Source organism: Mastigoproctus giganteus, chromosome 3, assembly GCF_048544385.1.
Source record: "Mastigoproctus giganteus isolate SK-2022 chromosome 3, ASM4854438v1, whole genome shotgun sequence".
In the NCBI taxonomy this organism is placed as follows: domain Eukaryota; kingdom Metazoa; phylum Arthropoda; class Arachnida; order Uropygi; family Thelyphonidae; genus Mastigoproctus; species Mastigoproctus giganteus.
The window spans coordinates 233,024,536-233,037,407 of record NC_143577.1 but is presented as its reverse complement, the minus strand read 5'-3'; the positions used below and the strand labels follow the sequence as shown (position 1 = coordinate 233,037,407).

General features: G+C 34.6%; 1 protein-coding gene across 1 annotated transcript; it reads right to left on the bottom strand.

Moving 5' to 3' along the window:
* Positions 1-3,801: 3,801 nt before the first annotated feature.
* On the bottom strand, positions 3,802-4,491 carry LOC150088846 (uncharacterized). Its single transcript, XM_090370339.1, has one exon. The coding sequence runs from the start codon at positions 4,489-4,491 to the stop codon at positions 3,802-3,804; it is 690 nt and encodes a 229-aa protein (XP_090226465.1).
* Between the last annotated feature and the right edge of the window lie 8,381 nt (positions 4,492-12,872).

Sequence of the window (12,872 nt, the reverse complement as noted above, 5' to 3'; positions counted from 1 at the left end):
AATTATTCGGGTGGCCTAAATATAGTTTGGTTTTTTTTTTTTTTTGAGGATGTGTGAGCTATTCGGCAACGAAAGTTCTCTTCTTTCAATTTTGTCACAGCTGCGCGCTATTTTGTGGAAAAATGGTTAAAGTTAGACCAAAATGCACTAAAACACTTTATAGAATCCATGCCATGCCGGACTTGTGATACAGTCTGAGGAAGTCCAAGTTCAGATTTCATTATTCTTCCACCAAGATTCATCAGCTTCTGTATTTTAGTCGGTAGCAAACAGCAAAGTCGAACTGCTCTTTCCAACACATCCCATATATTTTCAGTTGGATTCAGATTTGGAGAATTAGTTGGCCAGGATATATGTTGGAAACCTTGGAATGTTCCTCGATCCATTCAGATGCAAATTTGAGTTGTGGATAGTTGCGTTGTCGTCTTGAAAGAAAAGCACGGTATCCATTGCGGTCGTACCATGTCATCACTTAAATTTGCATATACCATACTTTTAATTATCTGTTGACACCAATTACAAAAGGTTTCTAATTTTATGGCCAGTGAGTGCATTTTATTTGTACAAATTGTGTTTTATTTTCAGTGGTATTTAACGTTTTCGTGTTTGGATCATCAGTGTAGTTTCATTGAGACTGAAAAAACGTTTGAAAGGTGATTTTCTATCTATGGCCAAGTTAACCGGTTTCGGGTATAAGTTTAATCTTCATGAATCTTAAATAACTTTAATTAAAGAGAACGTAATGAAAAAAAAATTCCATTGAAACTGTAAAAGTTCCATGCTGTCTTTTTCTGCTCGTGCAATTATTTATTCATGCAGTGTGGAAAGAGAAAATGAGAAAATTTTTGTCCACTTAAGCAACAATCCCTTCCTTCCAGGAACTCCTAACGCATCAATTAATGACCTTCTTTGTGTTGATGATTATATTCCAAGTACGCTTTCATTAATCTTAAAATATAAGAGTCAGAAATCACAAAAAATACTCACAAGTCCCTTAAATGGAACATTGAGTTTGGGAACTGTAACAAAAATATTTCATTAATGAGATTCAGCAGGAGAGACAAGGTCCATGGATAACGAGATTTAATTAATTTTTCAGAAATTTTGATTAAAGTATTTGGGAGTTAAGAAATAGTAAATAGCCAATCTTAAAAGAAATTTAATATGGTACTTCAACGAGGATGTCTTTCAAGTGTCTCTTTTGAGAGGTCAGAGTGGGAGAGTGAGAAACTGAAGTGAGAAAACTAAGAGCCCATTAAGAAACTCCAGTGCTCTCCTTTCATGAAGGATGGTTAGTAAACATATCACTTATCTAATAACGTATTGATAGTTGGCTATTAATAACTGGATGAATGGAGTCCCAGTTCATTAGAAACATCTTAGATTCCCAAGCAAAAAGCTATTATTTAATGCATCTACAGTACATTATCAAAAGTATGGGACCACTAAGAGGGAGTTTATTGTATGCGTTGTATTTTCATCTTTGGACTTTAATGCACCATTGTCTTCAGTAAATTTTTCGAACAACTATTGATTTTTCAATTCTTCTACACTACTCCACAAAATTAACAGAACACAAAGAAAACGTGATGTAATTCGTACAGCTTGCAATGAAGCTGGACAAATCTTGGTATGGTGATGTGCCATAGAATAACGATGGAATGAGGAGACAATGAGAAACTTCGGACAGATAAGAGGGACATAATTAACAAAAAAGTTCCGTTACAGCTGGGCCAAAACATGGTCACATATCATCAGCATGGCATGTGTTCCCCTCCAACGGATAAACAGGCCTGACAGTGAGGAACCATGCTCGATATAATGGTCTCCATAAGATTCTGTGGCAAAAAATCCCACCCTTCCACCAGCGCAGAACTTAGCTCACCAAGTGATCGAAGAGTTGGCGATCTCCATGTATTATGACGCCAAATATGTTCAATAGGATTTAAGTCTGATGATCGTGCTGGCCATGGCAGTCGTTGGAGATCTTCAGTTTCAAGATATTCCTCTACCACTTGAGTTCTGTGTGCAGTTGCGTTGTCCTGCATGAAAACTGCCTCCACCTTAAGTGTCCCTTTCTCTGATGTTGGAGGGATGGTACCGCATTCTTCATCTTTAGTTGAAATGTCTACAATCTGTTTGTAGGCTAAAACGGGACTCATCAGAGAAGAGAAATGTCAGGGTTCCAAGCCACTGCCAAGCCAAGGCTATGAGCCACTGAACTGCTGCCTCTTGAACAACCTCTTTATTTACCCTCATTTCAAGATTTTGAGCCTTTTCAAAACTCTCTGAACAATTTTATACACCTCAATTAATATAAACATTTTAGGGAAGATATTCTTTACAAATTCTACAATTAATATTTTTCGGTATCGTGCAGGCTCGAACACAATCCGTACGGCATGCTCTGCCTGCACGTTAACCAGAGGATTTCACCAAGTGGGAAATGTAACTTACCACTTTTTTTGTCTTTACTTTAGGAAAGAATTAAATTGGAAAGAGATCCGAGTAGGAGGCTATGTCAGATATATTTTTTTTAAACTTGCATTTTTTTTGTACTTTTCTAAAAGTGAAATACGATTTCAGATAGCTGATGAAGAGTCAAGAATTGGTTTCGACTATACGTCAAGATCAATTTTCCATCTTGAAAAAATATAACACGATAAGTACCTTTATGGAATTCGATTTGGTTCTGTATCCTTTCCCTACTCTCCTTCTATGCTCCTTAGCCACGGTATCTCCTTAGCTTCAGATGTATTTGCATCAAGAATAATTAGAGTACTGGTGTTGTGCAGGGAAGCCATTTTAGATTTTTTATTCTATTTTAATAAATATACCTTGATAATAAAAACAGAATAAAGAATGCTACTTGAAAATATCCTCTATCAGTCGTTTACACAAAGTTATTCGCAGTTCATCATTTAAAGCTGTCTGTAGAATGATTTATACACTGACTGGCAAAAAAATTGGAAACCTTTTTCGTTGTCTAGTAGGATCACTATTACTGCTAGACGTGCTCCAACAAACACCTTTCTGAAAAAAAGGAAGAATAAAACTACTGGGGTCCAACGACCCATCTTTTTCCAAAGATATTGGAACCTTTCTTCTAATTGCGTGTTTATCTAATAAATTGGAAATTGGATTTTGTAAGCAATCTTTCGCAAAGATTCAGGTGGCTCTCTAAAGATCTGTCAAGGACGCTTCACCCAATTCGGGCAAAACGTTACCTAACAACATGTGGAAATATTATCCCTTATCCCTCCTCTTTGGTAACAGATTTGGACAGCCAATTAATTTCTTAATTAAAAATCGCAACGTAAAAGCCATCAAACAGTTGCTCTTTCATCATGGAGAGAGTTTCGATGTAATCATCAAATGATTCAATTGTGGATGTTGACAGCGCCATCATAGTAGAAATGCGATGTCCAATCCATTGGCTAACCAGTAGAGTTTCATCTAAGAACATTCCCAAAATATTGGGAATGTTCCTCCAATCATTCAAATATAATTTTTACAAGGTGGATAGTTGTGTTGTCGTCTTAAAAGAATCCATCCCAATCGGGTTGAAAATTATTGATGAATTATTAATTCTTTGTTTCTTCCATAAATAGCATTTAAAATTGATTCGGAACTTCCATTTCTTTAAAAACTGTACACTCATTAACCAAAATATTATGACCACCTACTTAATAGTGAGTAGGGCTGCCTTTCGCCATGATAACCGCTGCCATTCATTCTATGGGACCGTGGAAGTTGCCCTCAGATATCCAGGACCAGCTGGACAGAAGGATGTCCTGGAGTTCAAAAATGGAGAAAGGCATTGGCGAATAGCGCGTTCCACAGGATTGAAGTCAGAGAAATTTGGCGGTCACTGGAGCACACTTGGACATAGTCCTCGAGCCATTCGTGGGCAATGTGGGCTTTGTGACAAGGGGCGTTGTCTTGTTGAAACAGTCCAGTGGCATCGGCATACATGGTCACCATGTAGGGGCAAACTCGGTTCGAAACAATGCTGAGGTGGAATCTTGCGGTGAGGAAGTGTTCTATGGAGAGGAGAGGACCCAGTGATGTCTGAAAACATCCACAAACCACGATACCATTGCTGTCAGCCAGTTTTCGTCCAACCGTGCAATCTGGTTGCAGCTTTTCACCTTCTCGGTGTTGAATACGCACTCGCCCATCGGCATGAAGTTGGAATCTTGATTCATCAGACCAGGCGATCCTTTTTCCAGTCATACAAAGTTCACGAGCTGCACCATGCTCCTGTGCCGACTGCAGGCAGAGATGTCCATGATGGTCCATCAATATGGGCACATGAACAGGTCTCCTACTCTGTAGACCTATTCTCAAGAGTGTCCGTTGGATGGTGTGCTCGAAAACGTTTCTCTCTGCGCCCTGATTGTAGTCTGCCTTTAACTGAGAGATCGTGATCCCTCTGCTGTCCTGGACAGCAAGTGGCAAGTATAGTATCTTATGTAGGGTTGCACCCATGACTTGGTACACTGTGGTCAAGGGCCAGAAATGTGTGTAGTTTTATGTTTATGCAGCGAGTGTTGTGTTGTTTAATTGTTTCTGGCCACTTTGTCAAAAAAAAAATCCATTGGTGGAATGCGTGATCAGTGGATGGCAGTCCCGTGCCCAAGAGCCCCAACCTGGGCACCAACAAATCTCGCCTCAAGTACAAGGCCGGGAACGAGAAGCATCGGAGATCTTCAAGAGTAGGATTAAATCTATTGTCATTAGAGATTGTAGAAAAGGCATAGCTCGATGGTCACTAGAGCAAAGTTCCTCAACCCAGACCAGCGAGGTTGAGGAAATATACTGAGGAGTGACAGTGATATCAATGTTGCTTCCACCATTTAAGGAACTAAAAGTGGAGAGCATTGTTAAGAACACAAATTGAGGAGATAACAAGAAGTCTTCTAGATGAAGACCCATGGAGTCAGTAGTACCAGAGAACCAGAAACTGGATTCAGCATTGACATCAGCCGTGATTCTAAACGAGAAGTTCCAGCAAGAGAGATAACACGATTCAGGTAATGTAGGTGCCGAGCAATATCAAAGGTAGGTAGGCAACAGAGGGATACAAGGAACAGTGAACCAAATGGGTCGGAATCATTGATGCAGACCGCAAATTGATTAGTTAAACTAGTAATCAACTCGACTGTAAACCAATGGTGGTCTCCTCATTCTAGCACTTTGGGTGGTTGTGCTGGCCCCCGCCTTACTACTGTCAAATCATTTCACTTTCAAACTCCATCAGGTCCAGCACTTACCCTTTGCGTGGGCGTCGTACTGACAGGTATTATCCGTGCCTTCACTATATATGCCGCGCCGGTCAGTGACGTCACTCGTAGGTACTGTGCGATGCGTCCACTCGTAGAGAGGATGGTCGTAATTACTTGGCTCATAAGTGTATAATGAGATAGAAAGAGAGAAAAAGAAGATAGAAAAGAATAATCGTAGAGAAAATATATGAGAGAGAGAACAATAGGAGAAAGATAAGAGAGATAAAGAGAAGGAATAGAGAGAGGGGGAAATAAAGAGACTAGTAAAAAGGGAATGAGAGAAAAAGTAAGAAAGAGTGACTTTCTCTGTAGTTAGTTTTCATTCGTTTCTTTCTGCTCCACACGCTTTCGTTTCTCTTGTTTCCCTATCGTTCTTTCGTCCCTCTCTCTCCTTCTATTTCATTAATTTCATTTTTTTCTCTCTCTGTCTTTCTTGCGCTCTCTTGTGTTCTCTTCTCTTTCGTTAATTTTTCCTTTCATTATGAAGTAAGAAAGGAGAGAACGAAAGAGCAAGGAAGAAAACACGAATAAAAGAAAAATAATTGATGAAAGAAAATAAAAGATGGAAAAAGAGAAAAGAGAAAGAAATGAAAGATCACAGAAAATTGAACAAAAGAGAAGTGTGTGCGTGTGTGTGCGTGTGTGTGTGAGAGAGAGAGAGTGTGAGAGAGCAAGTAAAAGAAGGCAAACGAGAAAAATTAGCAAAAAAAGAGAAAGGAAGAGAGAAAATAAGAAAAAAAGAGAAAGGAAGAAGAGAGAAAATAAGAAAAAAAGAAAGAAAAATTAGCGAAACAGTGAAAGAAAGAAGAAGAGTGAAAATAAGAAAGAAAAATTAAGAAATGAGAAGGTAAGAGTCAGAAAGTAAGAAAGATAGGGAGGGGGAAAGATAAGAAAAGGACAGAGCATGAAGCAGAACGGAATGAAAATTAGGAAAGAAAGAAAAACCAAAAAAGAGAAAGATGGAGAATTAGAGAAATACCTTCTTAGTATAAAGACGATTAAAACAATGATAAGAATCGAAAATTGTTCGTCTGCGTTTGTGCATTATTATTTCAATGTTGCGTTCGGGCAGTCAAAGATTTGCACTAAATCTCGTCACCGGCATCTCCTATTTAATATTTCGCTATCAGAACTGCCATCAGATGTCACCACTGTCCACTGCTCCCATTCGAAATTAATTTCTTAACGAAGCCGGAGACAGAAACTAAAGTCGCTACAGTCGAATTGGGGGGAGTTGAAGAGCGCAACCCCCCTTAGAGGGACGCATCGCCAGATTCTTCGGCCTAAGAGCGGCTCAGAGGACCACGGAAGAAGGGGGGGGGAAGGGAATGCAGATGAGACGGTCTATTGGCTGATTGCCCGGTGCAGCTTTCTCTCCGACGTGTCAACGCATCGATCAGCTCGCATCATTTACGGGTAGCGAAAGTTGTTGACCAGCGAGAGGCGGACGAGGGCAGCAGACGAAGCCACTCGGTACGAATACATGCTCCGCGGCGAGCTACGAAAGCTGATCGGGCACAGATTAATGATGCGGGCGACAAGAGGTTACTCTCGATATGTGCACACATTAAGTAAATGGAAGAGCATTTCAATTCCACCCTCTCTCCCCCTACTTAAACAACCCTCGCCTTTCCAAGCAGAATAAACTCTGTAACCCCCCCCACTTTACAATTCGGAATGACGTATTTCTCTTAATAAGATGCTTTCAGCGCCGGTCCTTTAATCTATCGTCTTTAATATTAGTATACGCATTGCTCTTCCGCAATATTTTCCCAACTACAAATAACAACCGTATTTACTCGAAAAATCTGTATGCATAATTGTGATATAAATGGACGTAAACGATTAGCACGTCAAGATGATCAGAGCAGGATAACATCCAAAGGTAATCCAATCTGATTAACATGACAGCTATGTATGAGCTAATATTTTTGCCAATCGTTTATATTAGGATTTTAGAGGGAAGCAAAAGAAAGTGAATGTGACCTAAATTTATTTGGGCATTTTATCCTTTTTCTCCTGAGGTATCTAAAGGTTTTCTGTTTAACTGCCACTGTATGATTGATGTGGTGATCGGAGAATTTGAAAGAATAATGTTCTGTACTATTTAACCATTTATTACCCGTGGTTTTACTCTTTTTTTTTAAATGATCCATCATTCTCACAGACTTGCTAGTAAGGGCACTGATGTGTGTGGGAATAGATAAAGGATGAAAACTTTCCAGTTTTTTATGGTGCTCATTGGTACACTGCGATACCATTGATATACGGGCACCCTTCCTTTGAGAGTTGGTCAAATCCTACTCAAATACCACGTGTCAAACGCACGTTATTAGTTTTCCTGTAAATAAAGGTTATTTGTAGACATGCAGGTATCCATATTTATGGCAAGGCAGTGTATTTAAAGCCACTATTTCACACTACATTCGTGGTATTGATGTATACGTGGGGGGGGGGGAGAAGCTGAAGAATGAACTTAAATACACACGTGGTATAGTTTCTATTGTTTATATATTATTATAAACATCAAAAATTAAATTAAATCTTCTAAACTTTATAATTTATAAAAAGTAAACTTAATTAATTCCTTAATAACGAAGGTGAAAGTTGATTGGTTGTCCGGTTGTCTACGTCATTGTGCATGAATTATTTCAACCAATCAGATCCATGCAGCAAAGTTCTCCCTGTTTTGTACTAAATACATTCATTATTTAATGTTTTGGAGAAACTTTAAAATTGATAAATTATTGCCTAATTTATTAATTGATTAATTATTGTTTAATTTACTAATTGTTGTTTAATTTACTAATTGTTTAATCATTGCTTAATTTACTAATTGCTTAATTATTTCTTAATTTACTTATTACTTAATTTATTAATTGGTTGATTATTGCTTAATTTGCATAATTAGTAAAGATAATTATATTTTTCCAAATCAATGTTGTTTTTTTTTAATGTTTACTATAAAGGGTTACAAGTGTAAGATAAGGGGATCTGTCTAGTTTTCTTTGCAAATAAGAAAGGTTTTGTGTATGAAACCGGTTTCCGCTTCCGGTTTTTTGATTAATCAATGGAAAGACAATGACGTTTATTTTAATAATAAAACAGCTAATTAGGCAGAATTTTAAGTTTTAATTATAAAATCAAAAGGCAATATTTAATTAAATTTTAAAACCATATTTAGAAATCTCAGAAAAAATTTAATAAACGAGATCTAGATGATAAATCTTACACACCTTAAAATAAGTGAGATAGATCCGGGCACTTTGTATATTTATGAATACTTATTTTCATATTTTGTAAGAATAAGTATTGATATGAAATAATTTTTATTTGTTAATATAAATTATTTCTATATATTAATATTTTTCTAATCAACTAATATTTTTCAAATTATTATTATACTAGCTGGAATAATTTTTGAGATGGGATGAAAATGGCCATGTTTTCGCTAAATAGGGAATATTTACCACTATTATAGCTATAGTAGAGAGAAAAACAATAGGCGGGTCAAGATCACTCATTAGGTCTCATCATCCACAGTTAGTACGGAGTGAGTAGCCTTGTGTGGCCTTCATTTATGTATTTAACGAACTGCTCGGCTAGTTGTAATGGCAGCAAAAAACTTTTCTGTGTGGAATATGGTAAATCTTTCGTTTGTGCACTCAAGTAGCTGTTTATGAAAGAGATTAACCATAGATTTAATGAAGATACACTTTTCTAGCTGTACGCACTGGACGTTCAAACTATTTGTTCTCAGCTGTCTTAAAGTGACGTCAACTCATCATCAGCTCACGCAAGCGCTGTATGACCAGACACATTGTAATTTGTATAGGCATTTAGTAAGTTACGAAGTTTACAGAACTAAAATTAAAAGTTATAGTATAATATAAAACTATAGTAAAAAAAATGAAATACAACACATATATATGTGTATTTAATAAATTGAAAATAAAAAATATGCTCTTCAAAAAGCAACAACTTTATATGCACCTGCTTAAACCGAGAACTCTTCTTTCCTGAGCATCCACCAAATTGCACATTTATTCCTCGATTAAGTGCACAGCAGCAAACATAATATCCAATGCTCAAGCTACAATATACAGCGTACGTAAGATTATTCTCATTTAAGAAATCTGACACTTTTATAAGAGCCAGATTTCCATTTGTCCGATTTTAACGAAATTTTGGATGACTCTACAAACATTTCTTAAAGAGCCAAATATAAAATTTCATGAAATCTCTCTACTGGCAGTCCAGTGGAGAAATTTCATGAAATTTTATATTTGGGCTGAATTTTATATCACGTGCGGACGGATGGACAGACGAACAGACATGGCAAAAAATTCAATAGGGCAAAAATCATAAGCGAAAAAGAAAATGTTTTATGCATACATATATGAACGCCCCTAAATATTATATGATAAATATTTGAATGCAATTCAAATTTGAATGACTTAACTAATGATTACCGTATTTTTCGGAATACAAGAAATATTCTAACGCAGTTATGTTATAACGAGCGATTCACACTGTATACCCAAGATCTGGTCATTTTACATTGATAAATATAAATGTTTTCTTTTCCCAATAAACGATTACACTTTCATATTTCTCGAAAGGATGAATTCAATATATACTCTTCATTTCCTTTCAATAATACACTATAGTGAAAAATATTGGATAAAAGAACCCACGTCTTTATATTTCTAGTGTTGCTTATTTATTAGAAAACGAGGGCAATTTTTCTGTGCGTAGATGTGGAGATCGGATGGAAGCGTACTTTACAAAATGGATTCTTGTAATAACTAATGGCCTGCGGCCCTCAATACAACAAAAGGTACTTGTGCGTTGCCGTTTAAGTCAATAAAGCTTTTATTAATCACGCATCCAGGCCCGAACACGCCAGGGATATAAACAACTCCAATGTATACAAGCACCGGAACATATGTGAGGAGCAAATTTAAAATTCATAGCAATTTAGATAGGATGAAAAGCGAGTGTTAGAGGAAATGCAGGAGGAAATTAATGAAACTTAGGGACGGCGATGATGCAATGACACCCAAGAGATGTGGTTACTTACAAACTATTTCGTTTATTGGATACTGCCGTTGGCGTAAACAACTATCTTCATTCACAAGAGCTAGTGGAAAATCGAGGACAGCTGTCTGGCTTCCCCTATAATATTCGACAGTAATTATTAACGGTACACGAATATATCATTAATTAATTCATTTAATTATAAATTAATCATAAATTCAATAATTTATTTAATAATTAATTATTAAAATTAACTATTCATTAAAATTTAAATAAAGAATTCGTCAAATTCGAATGAAATCAATAATACTTCAATAATAATTACCGTATTTTTCGGAGTATAAGACGCATCTCAAATATCAGATACAAGAAATATCAGTGTAGAACAAATTTACTCATAGAATCCCAAACATTCTCTACTCTCACACCAATGCTATGATGTGAAATTTGTCTTTCTTCGAAGAGAACGTCATCTTCGGTACTATCAAGGACATTGCTGATTCTATATTTTTGAAACACTTGGATTTTAGAAGGTAGTATGGTTTAATTGATCTTTTCTTGAGAATAAAGTTCTTGAGAGACATGCATAAATCCTTACGTGCAAATGTTAGGAAAGAACAGTACTGGTGTGATCTAAAAATGTGATTCATGAAGTGCGTCTTATGATCCAGAAAAATACGGTATTTATTATTTAATTAATTATTAATTATTACTACTCCACCCCATTCTCACCATAATCTTAACTTTAAAAAAATGCCATTTTTATTTTTTATTTTTTTAACTCTTACCCACAGTTATTTAAATAATAAATACCGTATTATCTGGTCCATAAGACGCACTTCCTCTAGCCCAGTCCATAAAATATTGAATAACCTACAATTGCTATTCCGAACTGTATTAACATATTAATTCAAGATTGAAAAAATGTATATATAAATTTAAAAAAATAGTTTTTATTACCTACCATGATTATAAGATTATTTATTACTTTCTTAAGATAACACTTCTCTGCATTGTTTTCGAGTCTGCCATCTGGGGGTACCATTATTCTTTCAGTGAAAGCACTTGTCTAGAGCTGTTTAGACATTTGTTCCCTAAAATAACTATCTTTTTTAATTAGAACACATCACCCATGAGACAACGTAGAGAAATTAGTCGTTTCTAAAGAGCTTAAGCTCAAGCGCTGGCATCGTCACTGAATTAATAGCAACGACCCCAAACGCCAACTGGTTGCAATTTTGAAATAACCTGCTTTATTACAAAATTTAAATTGTTAATATATCGTAATATGTCAATTTTATTTTTTGTTGAATACCTTAGTAATAATTAATAAACTTTTATTATTAATAATAATTAATAACTTTTTTATAAAATTATTAAAAATTATATATCTTAAAAGCCAACTCTTAAGGGAAGACAAATATATCCAAGGATCTATTAAAAAAGGCTAAAAATGTACTTTAAATATTAGATTTATTATTTTGAATATATAATCGCTTGTTATATTAATTATTACTTTAGAAAATAAAATAAAATTAATTAATTTAAATAATCTCGAAAAGATAATTGATAAAACTCTTTCACACCTTATAATATATCACATTAGTAAAACTTCGCAAACATGAGGAAGGGTGTATTTATTTCTTTTAAATTAAAATAAGTTATTACTCATAACGCGTTAGAAATTCATATTCAGTATTTTTAATATATAATTGCTTGTTATATTAATTATTACTTCTGAAAACAGAATAAAAATTAATAATATTAGAGAATATTTTAAAAAAAATTCTTTCACGCCTTATAATAAATGAATTAATTATTAGTTCGTATTTATTGTAAAGAAGTATTTAATTTATTCTTATAGATTTAAGTAAGTTATTACTCATAATGCAAGATAAAACTAGAATTATAATAACTCAGGCAGCTATTAAAAAAGGCTAAAAATGTACTTTAATAATTTATATTTAGTACTTTTATTATATAATCACTTGTTGTATTAATTATTACTTCTAAAAACAATAAAAATTAATAATATTAAAAAATATTTTAAAAAATGACAAATTTATTTCACACCTTATAATATATCCCATTATTAAAACTGCGCTATCATGAGGAAGAATGCATTTATTTCTTCTAAATTCAGATAAGTTATTACTCATAACGCTAGAATTATGATTAATTAAAAAAGGCTAAAAATGTACTTTAAACACATATATTTAGTATTTTATTATATAATCGCTTGTCATATTAATTAATACTTCTAAAAATAGAATAAAAATTAATTATTTTAAATATTCTTGAAAAAAAATGACAAATTCCTTTCACACCTTATAATATATCCCATTATTAAAATTTTGCGATCATGAGGAAGGATGCATTTAAATCTTTTAAATTCAGATAAGTTATTACTCATAACTCAAGTTAGAAATTCATAATTAGCATTTCAAATATATAATGACCTGTTATATTAATTATTACTTCTGAAAACAGAATAAAACTTAATATTAAAGAATATTTTTAAAAAAATTTTTCGCATCTTATAGT

Bases quoted from the DNA above. Each gene is read 5' to 3' on its own strand.
- LOC150088846 (XM_090370339.1), bottom strand. From the start codon at position 4,491: ATGGGTGCAACCCTACATAAGATACTATACTTGCCACTTGCTGTCCAG.